At 60.2% G+C, this 18,503-nt stretch overlaps 2 protein-coding genes across 4 annotated transcripts in view; both read right to left on the bottom strand.

Moving 5' to 3' along the window:
- NLRC5 (NLR family CARD domain containing 5) overlaps positions 1 to 18,503 on the bottom strand; it is a 940,085-nt gene that overhangs the window by 453,517 nt on the left and 468,065 nt on the right. The window lies entirely within an intron of this gene.
- KATNB1 (katanin regulatory subunit B1) lies at positions 822 to 17,858 on the bottom strand. Of its 3 annotated transcripts, none has more exons than XM_081108572.1 (20): positions 17,532 to 17,858; positions 15,561 to 15,847; positions 12,846 to 12,976; positions 9,863 to 9,980; positions 6,830 to 6,930; positions 6,231 to 6,272; positions 5,588 to 5,671; positions 5,265 to 5,380; positions 4,813 to 4,884; positions 4,510 to 4,660; positions 4,184 to 4,374; positions 3,946 to 4,076; positions 3,525 to 3,575; positions 2,887 to 2,954; positions 2,635 to 2,754; positions 2,401 to 2,550; positions 1,965 to 2,041; positions 1,813 to 1,887; positions 1,485 to 1,601; positions 822 to 1,233 (listed from the first exon to the last, which is right to left on the bottom strand). In XM_081108572.1, the coding sequence occupies exons 2-20, from the start codon at positions 15,598 to 15,600 to the stop codon at positions 1,101 to 1,103; spliced, it is 1,968 nt and encodes a 655-aa protein (XP_080964698.1). In that variant the 5' UTR covers positions 15,601 to 15,847; positions 17,532 to 17,858; the 3' UTR covers positions 822 to 1,100. The 3 variants fall into 3 exon arrangements, with proteins under 3 accessions (XP_080964698.1, XP_080964697.1, XP_080964699.1); XM_081108571.1 differs by lacking the exon at positions 17,532 to 17,858 and adding an exon at positions 16,909 to 16,983; XM_081108573.1 differs by lacking the exon at positions 17,532 to 17,858 and adding an exon at positions 16,909 to 16,967 and having other exon boundaries at positions 2,635 to 2,730.

The following is an 18,503-nucleotide window of genomic DNA, read 5'->3' as shown; positions in this document are numbered from 1 at the left end:
CAGGTCTTGTGAGCCCCAGGAGCAGGGTGTTGGCCGGTGCTGCCGGTGGTTCGCCCACAGCCCCACACCTGCCGGAGCAAGGGTTGCGTGGCCGGGTAGGGCCATCCACGACGGGTAGGGCCGGTGCCCCCCTCCCCTCGTCACGACTGACCCATCGACAGTGTCGTCACCTCCGTCTTCCAGGTGGGACATGCAGGCTCCTCACGGCTCGGCACAACCATGGCTGGGCCCTGGCCTTGTCCGAGTGAGTGAGCTGGCCACAGGTGACCCCCTCCCCCGCCCCGCCATGGGGTGTGTGGGCCTAAATTTGGTCCCAGCCTTGAGGGAGCCTGTGCCCAGTGGGGTCCTCCCTCCGATTGGGGCTGAACCCACTGGGTCGGGTCGCTCGTCCTGGCCACCAGCACTGGGGGTGCTGCAGGGAGTGAGGTGTGCTCAGAGCCCTCAGGGGAGGATGGGGGACGGCTCGTCCAGTCCTGTCCCTGAAGGCCTCCGGGGGCGGGGAGCAGGCTGGGCTCTGGGGCAGCAGAGTGGTGGCCGTGTCTGTGAGGTGGGGTCCTGGCATCCTGCAGCTGTCGGCTTGGAGGCATCCACAGGACAGCTGGGAGTGTGGCTGAGACAGGGGATGGGGGGGCCGCCTCTCACCTGTCTCCCAGCCGTGGGGGGAAACTTCCCCAGAATAAGTCTGAATCGGCCCTTTCCTGTTGGCCTGGCACTCTGCTGCCCCCTGCTGGCTACACAGCCGGGTGCAGGCCTCTGCCTGCAATCCTGCACCTGGGAGAGCCCTGTGGCCAGAGATGCCCCTTCGGGCAAGAAAACCAGGGAATAGTTACAAATTTAATAAAATCTGTCTTATAAATTACAGCAGCAGCCCCAAGGCTTGGTTGGCTGCCCCAAGAAGCAAGAATTGGGCAAAGCTGGGCAGCCATAGCTGGACAGAAGTCTGAGAGTTCAGGGCTGTGGAGGTGGCCAGTGGGCCAGCGCCGCCGCCTCCAGGATGGCCACAGGGCAGAAGCTCATGGGCCAGTGGGTGCACAGGTAACAGGAGTGGGGGTGGAGGCCAGGCCCCGAGGGTTGCCTGGTGCCCCCACCCATTGGGTTCCTCAGTCCAAACTGGCCATGAGCAGGTGCAGCTCCCGGAAGGCACTGCCATGGCGGCCACTCAGGCCCGACTTGCTCCTGACGAGGCCGCTGATGCTCTTGAGCTGCTTGTAGCAGAGCCGGCACTTGTGCAGCCTGTGGGCAGAGGGGCAGCACTAACCACTCCTGCCCCGCTCCCAGGCCGTGCCAGGCGGCACCCGGGCTCAGGGCAGAGCCAGCTATGGAGGAACCCAAGCTACGGCTCACCCCACCCTCCCTCCTGAGCTGTTTGTCCCAGGCAGTGACCTCCTGTATAAGCTGTAGCGGCAGGGCCAGCAACAGTGGGCTGTGTGCCCTCACCTGGCCTGGCAACCCTGCCCTAACAGGCACACTGCCTGGCCCCTCACCTCTCTTCCCGGCTGATGTCAACACCCACAGAGGGCGGGGCTGCCAGGATGTCAGTGATGAGGGGCAGAAAGCGCTGTAGGATCAGCTTCAGGGAGGTGCAGCCCGTCTGGACATAGCTGCAGAGGCAGGCGGACGGACGGAGCCACAGACAGACGGACAGCAAGTACACAGACAGGGGCAGAGGATGAGAGGCAGCACGGGCTTGTTTCCACCTTGGCCTCGGGAACTTGCAGGGGGCAGCACAGCCACCTCCCGTGGGCACCCCCTGGGGGTCTGCCCAAGCCTCTGCCCCTCCCTGCTGTGAGGAGGCGGGGCTTCCCTGCGTACCTCTCATACTTGCTCTGCAGGAGCTTCTCGATCTGCGGCAGGACCGTGGTGCAGAGGTCCAGCTTCCACAGGGAGCTGGGGAGAGGCCGGGACAGGTGCCCTCAGCACGCAGCCCTGCCCGCTCCACCCGCTCACCCCCTGCAGCCACTTACGCTTTCTGGTTGACGATGTTAAGGAGGTCCACCACCACCGACAGGTCATTGATGGCTACGGCCGAGTCCACCGACGTCTGTGCAAACAGAGCGCCCGTCAGGACAGGGAGAGGGCCCCTGCCAGGTGTGTGTGGTGTGGTGATGGGCCTTATTGTGGGGTAGTGATAAAGCCACCTGAGGTGACAGAGGACAGGGAGAGGGCCCCTGCCGGGTGTGAGCGGTGATGGCCTTATTGGGGGGCAGTGATAAAGCCACCTGGGATGATCAGCACAGGCCAGGCCCAGGCATAGGTGTGCAATAAATGGCAGCTTGTGATGAGAATGGAAGAGATCAAGTCAGCCACAGTGTGGTGACGGGCCGCCTGCCCCCCACCGGCCAGCTCCTGTGGTCCTCTTCTCGGTTCTGCCCTCAGCCCAGGGCAGGGGCAGGCGCTTGCCTTGATGTCGCCCGTGGTCCACACGGCCCTCACGGTGTCCAAGTTCTTGTGGCGGCTGGTGAGCACCACGCACATGGTGTCGTGGCCTTTGCGGATTTGCGACATGGCATCCTCGTCGACCAGCTCTGTCTGCTGGGGGATCTTCACAGCCTGTGGGACAGGCCCAGATGCTGGCAGCGAAGCTCTGCCCTTGCCCACGGGCCTCCCCCCACCCTGGGCTGGGCCCACACTCACAGGCAGGAAGTCGGAGGCCTTCAGGCCGATGGGCTCGTTCCGGGTGGCAGGGATGATGGCAGGCTCAGCCTTGGGCGCGGGGGTGGAAGTGACGACCTGGGACCAGGGTGGGACCTCGAGCTGGAGGGGTCGGAGGCTCAGCGGACAGCCAGCCTGAGGGCTCCCTCTCTGCCCCCCAGATGGGAGGCCCCTCACCCTGGCTCAGGGCTCCAGCCCCTCCGAGTCTCACACACGCCCTCTACCCAGACATACGTTTGGCACCGGGAACTGCGTGTCCATGGCTGGGCTGGGCTTTGCTGCCTCCTTGGCTGTGGCTACGTCTGGAGGCAGAAGGAAAAGATTTCTGGTTAGGAAGAAGGCAGGGTGGGACTCTGGACCCCATCTGTAACCGAGGGGGCAGGGCAGGAGCCAGCGGGCAGCGGGGAGGAAGACGTCAGCAGTGTGGGTCCTGGGGAGGCCTAAGGGCAGGGGCTGGGCTGTCCCCCACTTTCTACCTACCCAATCCCAGGCTTGGCAGAAAGCAGGCATCTAGCCCTGTGAGTCGATGGGACCAGGGAGCTCCAGGGTGGGGCGATCTGCCAGCTCACTAGGAGTGTGTGTGCCGGGGGCGCTGGTGGTAAGGGGCTGAGAGCCACAAGGCCCCCATCTACAGCGGGCCCAGCCTGTCCCTCCACAGCACATGTCCAGTTTCTGGACTCATCTGTGGGCTTGAGAGGAGCACCTGCCTGCCCTGTTCACTCCAACCACCAGGGACGAGCCTGGGGCTTGGCAGATAGTAGGCGCTCTTGAGTGGGCAGCAGAGGCTGAATCGGTGCCGCAGGGGAGGGCAAGGGCTCGGAGGGGAGAGGACTGAGGAGCTGGGAGCCCAGCTCTGCCCCACCCCGACTCACCATCCTCTGGGGGTGCTGGGAAGGGCTCGCTTCTTCGAGGTGGTGTCCGACCTGTAGAGGGGAGAGGGGTTGGGGACTCGTGTCAGCTGCCCAGGGATCCTGTCTGCGTCCCCAGGGCCGTCAGGACTTGGGGGATGGAAGGTGGTTTCCTGGCATGCAGCTGCACACCTGCGACCCTGTCCCGGCCCACAAACCCCCAGTCCCGCCCCTTCCCGCCCATTCCCCCCTGTGGTGGGCAGGGCACGGAGTGGCTGCCAGGGCTCTGCCGGGGCCTAGAGTTCCTGGGGAGAGAGCTGGCCCGGTGTGTGTGGGTTAGGAACTAAGGGAGCTGCATGGATGCCGTCCCCAGAAAGGATCATCTGCATCATTTCACAGGTGGGGTGCCAGGGTTCACGGGGGGACGGGGGGAGCCGGGCCTCACTGATGCTGTTCTTGGGCTGGAAGATCTCGTTGTAGTCCTCCGCGTTCTGAATCTCCGCACGAGACTCCCGCTCGTCCCGGTCGTCCTCGCTGCTGGGGCTGCGGCGCTCGCTCTCAGAGTTCTGCTTCACCCTGCGGGCGGCACGAGGAGGACGGACGGGCCAGTGAGGCCAGGCTGGGTCCCCCAAAGCTTTCCCAGGGTCAGACCCGTGTCCTGTGCCCCGCGAGCCCCGACCCACCTCTGAGGCTTGCTGCAGGTTGTGCTGGGCCGCTCGTAGATGCGCCGCAGGGGGGCGGTGGGGAGGGGCGGCTGCTGCGTCAGGAGCCGGCTGTCCTGCACGGGGTCCTGGGCCACCGTGCCTGTCCTGGTGACCCGGGTCAGGTCCACCACGTAAGAGGAGACGTTGCTCTGGGCGAAGGCCACGCCTATCTGCAGGAAGCGGCAGAGCAGCGGCTAGGGGATGGGTGGCCAGGATCCCGGCAGGGCCAGTGGGAGTGGGTCCTGCTGGGCTTGTGGGAGCAGCTGGGCAGACAGAGGGAGGGCGGGTGCGGGCGGCGGCCTCACCAGCTGGTTGTTGCAGATGGCCAGGTCGGCCACCTTGCCCCAGTTGACGAGGACCACGTCAAAGCAGCGCTCGGGCTCCCAGCCGTAGACGCGCAACGAGTCCTGGCAGCCGCTGTACAGGCAGCAGCCGTCGGGGTTGAAGAGGATGCTCCTGGGCAGGCGAGAGAGGTCCATGGGTCCCAGGAACCCGGGGAGGCTGCGGGGAGCCCGGGACAGGAGGGAGCAGAAGCCGAGAGGGAAAGCCCACCCGCATCCACACCTCATTCCCGGGCAGGACTGCCCACCGCCCAGTGGCCTGTGTACCTGACAGGCCCCGGCTCCCCTTCGATGCAGCTCACCACCTGGAATTTCTCCAGGTCCCAGAAGCGGATGGTCCTGCAAAGGCAGCCAGGCTGTGCTGGGAAGCCAGAGCCCTGGCTCCACACAGGCCTTCTCTCCCCCTATTACCCCCCCCCCCCCAGCACCCCTCAGGGCCAATAAGAGCAATGCCTTGGGCCAGGGCTGGCCCTGGACAGGCAGGGGGAGGGGACACAGTGGGAGGCCAACATGGGCCTTAGATTGGACATGCCCTTGAAGGCCCAGGACACAGGCTGGGAACCGAAGTCCCATCTTGGGCTGGCAGTTGCTCAGCCTACAGAGGCCCATCAGGCATATGACACCCTGGGACAGAGACAGATGGGGACAGATATACATACACTCAGGCAGAGATGTGAGGAGCGGCAGTCACAGGCGACGGCCCTGCTTCTCCTTCTCACCTGTCAGAGCTGCCAGAAGCCAGGAGGTACTCGTTGGGGTGAAACTCCACCACGTTGACGGGCCCCGTGTGGCCAGGGAACTCGGACATCATCTTGCCGGCAGTCAGATCCCAGAGCTAGGGCAGGGCGGGTGGAGGTCAGGACCAGCCCGGGCACCGCAGCCGCCCGCTCTCCCTCCGGTCCAGCCCAAGCTCTGTCCACACACCACCTTCCCATCCGCACAGCTTGGGACAGCAGCCCCAAGGAGGGCGATGGGGACCAGCCTGAGTGTGACCAGCAGCCGCCAGGCCCCAGCCCTGGGCCCGGGTCCGGCCGGGAGCTACCTTCACTGTGTGGTCATCTGCAGCCGATGCCAACCACTTCCCGTCGGGGCTGAACCGGAGACACCGCACGGCCTGGCTGTGCCCCTGAGGAGGACAGAGCACCGGGCTCACCCTCGGGGCCTGGCCCAGGACCCTCCCTCCCCACCACCCCACTCCACCCCGGCCTTCGACAAGCAGTGCGTCCTGGGGTGCAGGCAATGAGGGGAAGACATGTAGGAGATGCCACAGAGGGACACTTCCCAGGGGGACCAGGGGCTCCAGGAAACCAAGACTGCATGGTCAGTCTTATGCTTCTTTTTAGAGTTAAGTGCCCTCTCTTCATGTCAAAGGGTCTAAAAACCTCTAAAAATAAAATAATAAAATAAAAATCTCTAAAAATAATTCTGTTAAACTTAGTGCTTCCAAACCCCTATGAACAGGCACCCCTCCCATGACACCGGCTGCCTGCCTGTAAAACCAAGCACGGAGCACAGTGGTTTGGTGAGCAGGGTTCTGGGGGATTCGTGGAGAACTGGCGGTCCAGGTGGACCACGCACAGCACCCTGCTCTGCTCAATTCACGTTTCTCACGCTCTCCCCCATGTTGGACGGCAATGCCCTCCAGCCCCTGCCAGTGGGCACCACATGCTCCATGCCTTCCTTACCCTGTACCGGAAGACACAGCCTTTCCTCCTGATGTCCCAGAGCTGCGGGGAGAGGAGCAGAGGGGCAGTCAGCACAGGTACAACCAAGGCTGGGCTTAGGGTAGGGGGCCTAAAGCCTGGGCCGGAGGCCAGGGTGTGGCTGTGAACAGAGCCTCCAAGTCATTACACCCCAAAATGACAGAGGTCTGGAAACTGCTCACTAAAGCTGGGAATTCCGCTTGGCCGGCGTGACTCTGATTGAGCGTTGGCCTATGAACCAGGAGATCATGGTTCAATTCCCAGGTGGGGCACGTGCCTGGGTTGTGTGCTTAATCCCAAGTAGGGGGCATGCAGGAGGCAGCTGATCAATGATTCTCATCATTGTTTTTCTCTCTCTCTCCCTCTCCCTTCCTCTCTGAAATCAATAAAAACATATTTTTTTAAAAAAATAAATGAAACTGGGAATTCCAAGCAGAAACGTCACACCTCCCTTCTCTAGGAGGGTGTGAGCGTTGCTGCACAGAGAAGACACCCCCACAAGGAGCTGAAAACCCACCCCTCAGGCAGGACATGCCATCCCGCTGCCAGCCAGCGGAGACACGGGCTGAGGGGCGTCTCACCTTGATGTTGGTGTCCTGGGAACCCGAGGCCACAAACTCGCCGTAGGGGTGGAAATCCAGGCTGCAGATGTTGGCTTTGTGTCCCACGAGTGTGCGAAGAACTAACAAGAGAAGCAGAGACGCTGGCTTGAGAGCAAACAAGACGGCTAGTGCAGAAAGGCTGGTGTGCTTGTGTGGGGGCTTTAATACTGAAGAATAACACGGATTTTAAAAATTGGGGTGAAAATCAGCCAGGGTCCTACCACCCTAACAGCTAATTTTCCTATTTTCCTCCTGAGCGACGACAGCCATTTCTGATATTACCTGAACCTCCGGGAAATGCATCGCAACCCCCAGCTTTTGCTCTGGGCTTGTCCCAGTGTGTTTTTGAGAGCAAAGGGGGGAGGGAGATATCAGGCAAAGGGCAGTGGTGGGCAAAGCACCTCCCCCCCCCCCCCAAGTAGGGTGAGTGGAGGGTGCGCCAGGTGTGGCCCTGGAGGGAGGTGGCTGTGAGGACAGGCTGTGAGGACTGAGAGGACACGGGGGACATGCTGGCCTCAGAACCTCAGGGGTGGGGGGCAGCTCTCCTGTTGCCCCAAGAAACCATGACTCCCACCTTTCAAGGTTCTGTAGGCAGCTCCATAGCCCAACTCAGCCCACAGGCAAACCGTGTTTGTCTCTGGTACAAATCAAATTTGTCTCCTCGTTCTGGCCTCGTGTGTCTTGCTTTCTAAAAGATTTATAATTTACTGTCTGCATGAAACTGATCCCCCGTGAGAGCTGGGGCAGACAGGGACAGGGGCCCAGCCACCCTGAGGTGTGAGCCAAGGTGAAGCGGGTGCTGGGAGGCAGCGAGCTCTCTTCAAGGTGGTCACATGCCACCGGGGCTCAGCACCGCGTTTCTGGTCAAGGCGGCCTCGGGCACACGCTGCCCGGTCCAGGGCCTGGAGGGGGGCAGACTGCTGGCTCCTGCTTCAGCCCACGGGCTCTGCATCCCACAGCAAGGTTTCCGAAATCCTGCCCCGCCCCGAGAGGATGTGGCGCGCCCCGCCCTGCGTGGGCCAGCTTCGTGGGATCCCAGCTGACCCACCCTCACCCTCTGGCTGTGCCATGGAAAGCAGGCAGGACCACATTCTTCCGGCGTGACTTCTGCCCTCGCTCTTCTGTCCCAGGAGGAAAGGCCGGGTCACAGGAGCTGCAGAGGCGGCCTCTGGGGTGTGTACCCCATGCAGGAACCTCCCAGCCAAGCAGCTGCTCATCCTTCCCGAAGCCCTCCAGTGATGGGCTGCCTTCAGAGCAACCGACGTGAACCCCTTCTGTGGCCTGTCACTGCCACGCCACGATGGGCCCGAGGTCTCAGCTCTTCCTGCTGCGGCTGCTGAGGGCAAGCCGCTCCCCCTTTGGAGAAACTCCCCAAACTGAGGCACCAGATGACAGTGGAGAGCGCGGGGATGGGAGTTCTGACTTCAGGATTCCAGTCCCAGCCTCTGCCACCCCCAGCCAGAGGGTCCTCACGGAGGCCCCGTGTGCCCATCTGACAAATAAGGGGGCCTCCCAGCCTGGCTCTGCGTCAGAGTCCCCTGGCGGCTCACTGAAAGCCAGGTCCTGGGCCCACCCAACTTCTGAGTCATGTTCGCTGGGAGTGGGGTCTGGGCCATGTGTTTGTAACGAGCCTGCGAGCAGCCATCATGGGGACTCCACGCCCAGGAATTCCAGACAGAGGTCTTCCGTTTCCACTCCGTGCCCACCTTGGGGAGCGCTCACGCTTCCCTTACACGTGAAGTGGCTGTGTCTGAGAACGCACAGCGCCCCGTCTTCCCTTTGTCCCCTGCTCCCCAGCGCACGGTGAACGGTGCGTGCCATCCGCTGGGATTCGGGCCCGGGCAGAGGCTTCCAGGTGGAGAACTGCCTTCCACCGAGCCTTTCTGCTGTCTCTGCTGGTTCCACCCTGGCCCCTTGGGTCCATCGATGCCCCAGCACAGACGCCGTGGGTCCCGCGTGCGGCCAGGCAGTGGGAGCGTTCTGAGACGCTAAGCACGCAGCCCACACCAGGGGGCAAACAGCATCCATGAGGCCCGGGGCGCCATCTTCCTGTAGAGCCGCCTACACAAGACCACTGCCCTTGGCAGAATGGCCCTGGCCACTGAGTGTGTGGCTGACGGCCACCGTCCTGCAGCACAGGCACAGCACGCATCACCGGAGGGGCCCGGAGACCGGCAAGTCTCAGCCGGGCATGGGGGGGGGGGGGGGGCTCAATTCTGGGAAAAGCAGCCTTGGCACCCCCACGCCACTGTTTCCTCTCCCCTCCAGCGGTGGCCCCCACCCGCACGCTGCAAGTCCAGACCAGCGGCGAGCAGCGAACCGTGAGCCCACGGGCTTTCCTTGGGCCTCTCAGGGTTGGCCGGCACAGTGTTCTGTGCTAACATATGCAGTGCTTTCAGGAAGGAACTACAGCATAACCATGTTGTTTAGAAAGATGGAGGGACTGAGCAAAACACCAGGTTAGAGGGCAGAGGCTGAGGCCTCTGAGAAGGGGAAGGAGTGGGAAAGGCTTCCTCTTTTCATTGTGAATGTCTGTACAACCACCGCTAGCTGCCTCCTTACACTCTGACTCCTATAAAGGCGAAAACTAAACTACAACAAACAGCGCAGGAGCCAGAGGGCTGGCCGCCCAGCCCCATCCTGCAGGCGGCAGTGAGCCGACGCTGAGGGGGGCCGCCCTGTACGGCCACCCGCTCCCCAGTGTGCCCCACACGCCACCTCGCTCCTGTGGGGCCCCTGGTGGCACCTGATGTCCTTCCAGGTTCTGAATCCACAAAGATACCCACACGCCCATCCACACAGCCGTCCACTCGGACATTTACCAGGCGCCTGCCTCCTTGGTGCCAGCACTCAGAGATGGGGGCAGGCGGGGTCACCACTCTGGCCAGTGTCCCAGGACGGAAGCACCCCACCTAGTCAGGACGGGCTTCCTGGAGGAAGCGACGGGTCAGGAGCCCGAGACTGCAGGGTGCAGCGGGCATTGGGGAAGGGGCGTTGAGCGCAGACACCTACTTTTGGCAGCTTCCAGGTCCCAGACGCGGATGGAGCCCGACTGGGAGCCGGCCACAATGAGCTCCTCGGGGGTGTTGAGGCGGACACTCTCCACGGGGGACGTGTGACCCGTCAGGCTCTGTGGAGAGAGGGTGGCAGCTTCAGTGCACTTCGTGGACAGACCCCCAGCTGCTGCCCCAAATTGTGGGTCCCCAGGAAGTGTGTCAGCGAGAAGTGGCCCAAGAGACGGACGGCTGAGCAGCCGCTTCTCCGGCCTCAGCTCGCAGGGCTAAATGTGGGCCGGACCCCGTCACACTCCCACCCCCGCCACTGCTCACTGTGCTGACAGACGCCACCTGCAGAAATGGCCCTGGGCCCCCTGGGGGGGGGGGGCAGCTGACCCTTTAGCCTGAGTCCAAACCACGGCCCACAGGCTCTGTGCCATCTCACGCTCTGCTGGCCACGCCCCTCAGGAGGGGAACCATGGCAGAAGTGAGGCGGGCTCTCAGCGGCACCCCTCTCTCCCCCCGAAATGCCTGGGTCCCCGGGCGCTGTCCCCGCTGGAGGACCCAGCCACGCTCCCAGGAGGGGGCTCTCAGAACCCGCAGCTTGGGAGTGACTTTGCGGACAAACACAGAGTCTCCCCCAACTCAGAGCTGGGGAGCTGGGCCAGGCTGAGCCAGGAGGGAGAGGAGGAAAGTGCCGGCGTTTCCAGCTTTCTGGAGAGGCCGGATCTGGAACCCATGGTGCCTGTCACTCCCACCCAGCACTGCCCCCCCCCCCCCACAAGGCATCATAGTGACACCATCAGTGTTTGCTGAGACCCTTCCCCCTGGGGGTTGGGGACAGTAGGGAAAACTGCTCCTCAGTGGAACCTCCCCAAGGCCAGACGGCTACAAGCAGCTGGTCCGACTCTCAAATGTCACCGGCAGAGTATCCCTGGGTACGCACTCCACGGAGGGCAACTGGGCACATCCACCCACACTGAGAAACGCCCATTCCCGCACACGCGGGACACATGTACAACACACCCAAGGTCACTCACTGCAGCGAATCTCTTGGACCAAAGGCCGGAAACAATACAAATACCCGTCACCAGACACTGTCATCATGGTCACCCATGCAATGGATGCTATTCATTCAGCATGAAAACGAACGGGGCAACCGCAGCTTGTGGTCCAGACTAACCTCCATGACATGCACAGGTGGAAAGAGATGGAGACAGTGTGTACAGTGTGAAGCCACTGGTATAAAGGGGGGAGGGAAGCAGACATGAACATCCGCTCCTGAATGTAGGAAGTCATTCTGGAAGGATGGAAGGACAGGAAGCAGGAGCGAGGCTGCCTCCAGGGAGGGAGGTGGGGGTAGGGGAAGGAAGATGTTTCACTGTTGACCGAGTATCATCTGGATGTTGAACATGAGCTCACACACTCCAAAATGCACAGAAATAGATCACAGTGAACTGCCGCCGAGGGAGCCGCAAGAGCACAGACCTGAGGTGAGAAAGAGCTTGGCAAATTTGAGGCCCTGCAAGGCCTGGTCTGCGGAGAGTGTGGGGGAAGGAGGGAGCTCAGCTGAGGCCCATGGGGGCCTGTGGCTGCACCAGGTGTGAGGAGGTAAGTCTCGACCCCAAACTGTCCCCTGTGCTTCTCTGAGGATGAGCGCCTGGGCTCACTTCATGTCCATTTTTGGTCAGTCTTTGCTAAGTTTTCTCAAATTGTGTACGTTACTTTGTCATTCAGGGGCAGGGCACATTTAAACTTTAAAAACAAAGGGAAACAAAACAAACGATTTCAATTCTGAACTCAATTGCCGTCGTCTGGACCCCTGGCTGTGTTCTGGGTCAGATCTCGGTTCTCTGATGAATCTCGAAGTCAATGAGCTGATTAAGTCTCTACTAATAAATACCACCTCCTATTTATTCTTTATCCTGACTTGGCCAAGAGTCAAGAGTGCGATACCACCCCGTGCTGTGGGGCTGTGTGGGGAGAGAGCGAGGCCCGTGCTCCTGGTGGGAATGTGAATGGATTTCTGGAGGGCAATTTGACAACAGGTCTTGAAAGCCTTGTGAAAAGTGCACACCCTCGGATTTAATGCAACCATCACAGATCTGCTCACAGATTCAGCAGGTGGGGATGTTTACCACGTGGCTGAGCAGAGCCGAAAGGCTGCAAGTGACCTCCATGCTGGGAACAGGGCGGGGCCACGCCAATGCCAGCTCACTCCATGGCACCCCACAAAGCCATTACAAATCATGCCATTAAAGGAGATTTTCTGACACAGGAAAATTCTTACATTTTGTATTTTTTAAAAACCAGGCCACAGGACAGTGAGAGAGCATTCTGGAAATATACTGCTATTTATTTCTGTGTGTGCACATGTGTGTATGTGTTGGCATGTGTATGTGACATAAATGCACAAGTCTGCACATGTGTGCATGTGCATGTCTGTGGATACCATCACCCACAAGGACACAGACCAAAAGCCAACTGCAGTGGTCTTGGATAACGGGACTATGTATCTTTCATTTTCATATTTTTCCTTCTTCATGGTTTCCTGTTTTGGAACAGTTTTCAGCACTGAATGTAGCTGTGCAGCCAGGGGAGTCTGATAAAGAACCAGCTCTCTGCCCACTCCAGGCAGGCGCCTGAAATCCTTCAGTGGAACGAGGTGGGAATGTATCAGTCACCCCACAGACAGCTGCCGGTGGGTGGACGGGCCCTGGGCAGGGCGGGGCAGGCTCCACTCATTTAGCCTCCCACGCAGGCTCCCTGGCGTGCTGTCCACAGCCAGGTGACACCCCATTCCCGAGGACGGGCCACTGTTGCTGCCATCTGGGGTTGCCCTGGGCCTTCCTGAGCCGACAGCTGGGGGAGGCATGGATGTTGTGCTGTGTCCCCTGCCCTCGGGACGGGCACCCAGAGGACAGGGTGCCTCACCCACCACTACCCCATCCTGCCCACAGTCCCCTCCCGCCCCTGCCCCCCTGGCCGGCGAGGCTCACCATGATGCAGTTGGGCTTGTTGATGGACCACAGGTTGACGCGGCAGTCGTCCCCTCCTGTCGCCAGCAGCCGCCCGGAGCCTTTGCCCAGCACCAGTGAGGACACATTGCTGGCGTGGGCGACGATTTCCTCTACACAGGAAAGGGCAGAGGGGAAGACAGGCCACAGTCAGGGGGCTTGGTGGGCCACGTGGAGGAGGGGAAGGCCTGGCCCTGCTCGGCCATCGGCTCTGGCACCAGAAGCCCCTCTCGAGGGCTCTGCCCCTTTGGCTCCCCTTTGGTGCCCAGACACCCCCTCTGACACCTGCTGACAAGGTCGGGCCTGGGCCTGAGACAGAAATGACTATTTCTCAACTTCACTGACACCTATCTCACCCTTAGGCCTCGTGATTTTCTTCCCCTTTCTGCACATTAACTGGTAATATTACTGACTGACTATGCTCGATTTTTCATCTGGTAAGTGAAGTTAATAGTAACAGTGCCAGAACGTTGACCTATGAACCAGGAGGTCACAGTTCAGTTCCCGGTCAGGGCACATGCCCAGGTTGCGGGTTTCATCCCCAGTAGGGAACGTGCAGGAGGCAGCCGATCATTGATTCTCTATCATCATTGATATTTCTTTCTCTCCCCCTTCCTCTCTAAAATCAATAAAAATATTATTTAAATAAAAAATAATAATAACAACAGTGCCTGGCTCATTGAGTTGCTGAGGATTCAGTGAGAAGGTGCCTGTGAGCTGCTGGGTAGGGAGTGAGTGCTCTGTGGTTGTTAGGCAGGCTAAGGACTAGGCACCATGAAGACAGTGAGCACTGGGGACCCAGGTGGGCAGAGGTGGGTGGGCTGCATGAGGAGGGGGGCAAGAGGCAGCCGACTGAGAGGTCTGGGTGTGACGGGGTGGGAGGGAGGGCTGACCAGACAGAGGGACATAGGTCACCGTGGGCAGCCACAAGGGCCCCTGGCCTGGACGGCTGGGGCAGCAGTGGGGGCAGCAGGCTACAGCCCCAGGGGAATCAATGCTCCAAAGGAAACAGAACACAGGCAAGGAACCAAGAGGCCGCCCAGGTCTCCCAGCTCATCCCTGAGTGAGTTCCTCCCGGAAGGGAGGAGCAGACAAGACAGGTCTCCCCACTCAGAGGGAAAACCCTGCCATGCCGACGCCCTGAGGCAACGAGGAGGCCTCAGTCAGCTAAAGTGCTGTGCGCTGAAACTCAGATGCCTGAGCACGTCACCTCCCACCTGAACACTGGATGGCCAGGCCTTGCCTTTCAGATAAAGCGAAACGTCAGAAGGGCTGGGATCCTCCCCAGCCTCTGTGGCACCACATTCTCCCCAAGGATGTGCTGCCGCCGGGGCCTCCTCTGAGTTCTGCCCTGAGCTCCTGCCTCAGGGCCTTTGCACACACAGTTTCGGCAGCCTACCATACTCCCCTACCCCATTCTCCATCGCCAGGTAACCGCTTCAAAGCATAGCCCAGCTGAGAATTCAAGGAGATGGAGGGCGTGCTCCCAGGCTCTGGACCCCATTTCACAGGGACCTTTGTCTCTTTTGCCCCTGACCGCCTCCCTCGTGCCTGGTTCTATGCTCAGGAAAGACCAGCTGCTGAAGGGGTAGGTACATAACCCTAATAAACAGAAAGCCACGCTGTCCCAAGTGTACCTTCCTTGGGAGCCGGTAACAGGATTCTCCCAGAACTCTCGGGCTTAGAGGAACGATTTGAAAATGGTCCAAACCTCTCATTTTACAAACGAGGGCACTGAGGCCCAGCAAAGAGCTTCGCCCAAGTTCCCGCAGCTGAAAAGTGAAGGCCTTGCCCCAGCTCCTGAGAACAGCCCAGGGACAGCTCACCGCACAGGGCACCAGTCTGGGCACCAGGTTTATACCCACCAGAGGCACCGGCGAGGAGGGCCGCGGTCCTCACATGGGATCCTCGAGATCCTTCCAGGGGGTCCAAGAGAACAAAACTGTTTTTCTAATAACACTAACATGGTATCTGACTTTGACGCCTTTGTTTGCGCCTAAGAATATAGTTTCCCAGAAGATGCTCGATGTGATGACATCATCATCAAGGGCATGTTGCCCTGTGTGTTCTTGTTTGGAAACGTCTCGGTGTTGCCGACGTGGTGAATAATGAGCTCCCCTGGACAAGCACCCTTTGGGGTCCTCAGTAATTGGAGTACAAAGAGGCCCTCGGATCAGGGTCGGGCGCTGCCATAGGCAGTAATGGCGGCGGTGGGTCGTGCTCACGCTCACTCGCATCGCAGAGCCCGGTCAGCGTCCCTCTGCCGACCCTCTCTCCCTGGCCCCCCGTCCCAGGATGCCCTCAGCTGATGGTGGAAATCTGACTAGTGAGATGCCTGAAAGCGTCAAGAACATCTTTCAGGACTCTCGCCGCCTCCGCCTGTCAACCTCCGTGGAAACCCTGCGCTAAGTGCTTGATTATACGTGTTTTCTCACTTGAGTCTCACAGCAACGTAGACGTGACCATCTTGCCGTGCAGACAGGAAACGAAGCCGGGGAGGTGAAGTCCCCCGGCCAGTGTGACCCGCTGAGTGCCAAGGTCAGGATTGGCATCTTGCTCTTACTGCAAGGCCTGGGGGGTCTCCCCTTGTGCCAAGAATAGAAGACAAAGCTGGGGGTTCAGGCTCCCCCCCCAGCAACTAACAGCTCACAGGATACACGGGGGGGGGGGGAGAGAGAAAACAGGAGAGCCACTCACGCAATTTCCAGGCCGTCTTGGTGACCACCGGGGTGGCCATCCTCCGGCTGTCTGGCACTCGAAGCTCCACCCACGAAACAGACGGCCTTCCTCCAGGGGTGGGGGTGGATCCCCCCCAGATCCGCCAATCAAGTCGGCAGGGAGTCCCCACACATCCAGGCAGAGGGAATGCCTTTCTCGGGGACCAACTCTTCGCTTTAAATCATCCACGGCAGCAGCCTGTCCGCGCCTGTCCGGATCCCGGATCATGGAATGTCAGGCTCGGGCCATCTCAGCTCAACACTGGGCTGGAACGCAAACAGAGGGGATGGCTTTTTAGGAAACACTTAGGGGGGAAGCTGGGGGGGGGGGGGGCGGCGTGACCCTGATTTGCAGACTGCAGCTCCCTGCATCCCTGAGGCCACTGGATACAGACAGACAGACAGACATGCACCCACCAAAGCCAGGAGCTGCACTGCAAATTGGGTTTGAGAAGCAGGAGCGGGGGCACCTCAGACAAGGTGACCTGGAACCCAGGGGAAGGGAAGGTCCTCCCAGAGGCCAGGATGATGGGAGGAGCTGGCTGTAGATGAGACAGATTTCTGAGAGTCACTGTGTGGTCTGACCCGATGCAGAGGGGGTGGAGTCAAGGCTAAGCTGGGGGGCCCATGAGAGGCACCCCGGAGACAGGGGCTTAAGTCTTCTCCGGGGAGAATGTCAAACGGGGCCCCGAGGATCCAACCCCCCGAGTTTGTGGCAAAGGAACCAATCCTGGTCCCCCAAATTCCCCAGGACGGTGCTGGGCACGAGCCGGTATGACTCCTCAATCCTGAAAGGCCACCCGAAGGTGCCTCCGACCTGCTTCCTTCCAGCCCTTTCCCCAGGAAACCTCTCCTCCGCACCCCTGCGCCCCTGGGTCCCCCAGCCCTGCCCCTCGCGTCCTCCACCCCTTCCTGCCTCCCGCGTCCTCCATTCGCACACATCTTGTCTCCTGAGCTCCCTAACGTGGCCCCTGCCTCGCCAGACCCCCTTTCCGCCGCGTTCCCCTCGGCCACCAGGATCCCCATTCATTCACTCTCCTGCTTCCGGCGCCCCTAGTCACCCCCCAGCCTCCCGCGGACCCCCAGCTCAGCTTCCGGCCTCCCCGGTTCTGCCCTCAGGCCTCCACGCCGGTCCCGCCCCTCCCGAGGCCAAGGCTGGTCCCTCGGCCGCCCCGGGTCCTCCCACTCCTCTCAGCCGGCGGGGAAGGGCGCCAACCTCCCCGCGCCGCAGCCCTCTCCGCCGCAGCCCGGCCCGGCCCCACCTGGCTCGGCCCGGTCCGGGGCCCACCGGCCGTCCCCTCGCCTCCTCGCCCCCCGGCCCACTCCACCTGCAGCGGCGGCTCCCGAGGCCAAGGCTCTGCTCCAGGGGCGACCCCCACTTGCCTCCATCCCCTGCCCTGATTGGCCGCTGCTTGACAACCGACCCTCACAACAAAACCTCCGGCTCAGAGCCCCGCCCTCCCCAACTCTCCCACCAATCAGCTGCCGCGGGAGCTCCGCCTCTTTCCAGTTTTGACCAATCGAAGAAGGCACTTCTGCCGCTTTTCCTAAATTCCCGCCCTTTTTTCCTGAATTGGGCTAATCACGAGGAAGAAGGGTTCAAGGGCCACCCCTCGGCCCCTAATGAACCAATGCGGGCTGCTGTTTCCTTGGTCCCGCCTTCGCCTCAAACTTCCCCTTTCAGCCACCTTGCCTACTCGCCCTCGAACCTCGTTAGCGTTTGAAAAATTTGCGAGACGCCCTCCAATGGCTGCTGCACCAATCGCTTTAGCAACCGTCCCAGCTCGACCAATCAGCGTTCACATTATTGGAAAACCAACTCCCAGATAGCCAATGGGAAGGGGACATCCGGACCCGAGCGAAGCCGCGGAGCTTCCATCTTGGAGTCGGGCAAAGCGGGGCGGTGTACTTAAGTCAGCATTTTGCAGGGGTTCCTGCTCGTTCCCTTTACCTGTGGGCGGATCCGCGGGTCTGAGGACTTTTCTTTCTGCTTTGGCTCGAACACCGGCTCGAATCTCCCACCGGAGACCGGGAGAGAAACTGAGATTTCCTGATTCTGGGTCCGAGTCAGGCGTGGAGCCCGGGATTGCTGCCTCCTCGGCCGACGTCTTCAGCGGATGGGATGGCCGCTTCCTTAAAGCGCTGACCGACTGGGAACCCGAGAAACGCCGACCTCATTTGTGATCCGTGGGTGGGGGTGGCCTTAATCTCCACTGCCCTGCACCCTCGCTGCCAGGAAGAGGCAGCGTCCACCCATCACACTGTACTTGGGGACGCTGACTGCAGAGGCTTATGGGCACTGTCGAGAGAGGACCAGATTAGCAGAATAAAACCCGATCAGCACTGCCCACCCTGCATTTCTCAACCTTTTATATGAAAACGTCGTGGAGAACACTGGAAAGAATACTATAATGATACACTAGTGTAATATTTCAATCATATGATGACCATATACGTACCGTGTGGATTTCATCACTTGCTAACATTTTGCTGTATTGATTAGCTTTATCCGTGTGTGTGTTTTCTGGACCATTTGCAAATTGTGGACATCAAGACATTTCACCCTGACACTGAATGCTACTGAGCGTGTAATTCTTAAAAATCTCCTGCATAATCATTGTATCAAGAAAACAAACAGTTGTTTTCCAGGGCAGATTTTCATAATCATCCCCAAAACTATTTTTAATAACATTTTGCCTAATTAGGAAAGCATCAAGATTTGGCACTTGGCTCTTCTAAGCTCATTCGATTTCATCTCCCCCTCCCCCCCCCTTACTTAATGACTTTGATCTTTTGAAGAGATTGGGCCGTTTACCTTGTAGACTGTCCCACATTATAATTTTGCCGGACTTTTCCCTTCTAGCGTCATTTACCTTGTTCCTTTTCCTCTGAATTTCTTGTTAAATGGAAGTCAAAGCATGAT

Source organism: Myotis nattereri, assembly GCF_964212035.1.
Source record: "Myotis nattereri genome assembly, chromosome: 15".
Taxonomy (NCBI): Eukaryota; Metazoa; Chordata; class Mammalia; order Chiroptera; family Vespertilionidae; genus Myotis; species Myotis nattereri.
The sequence above is the reverse complement of the archived record's forward strand: the minus strand, read 5'-3'. Positions and strand labels throughout refer to the sequence as shown.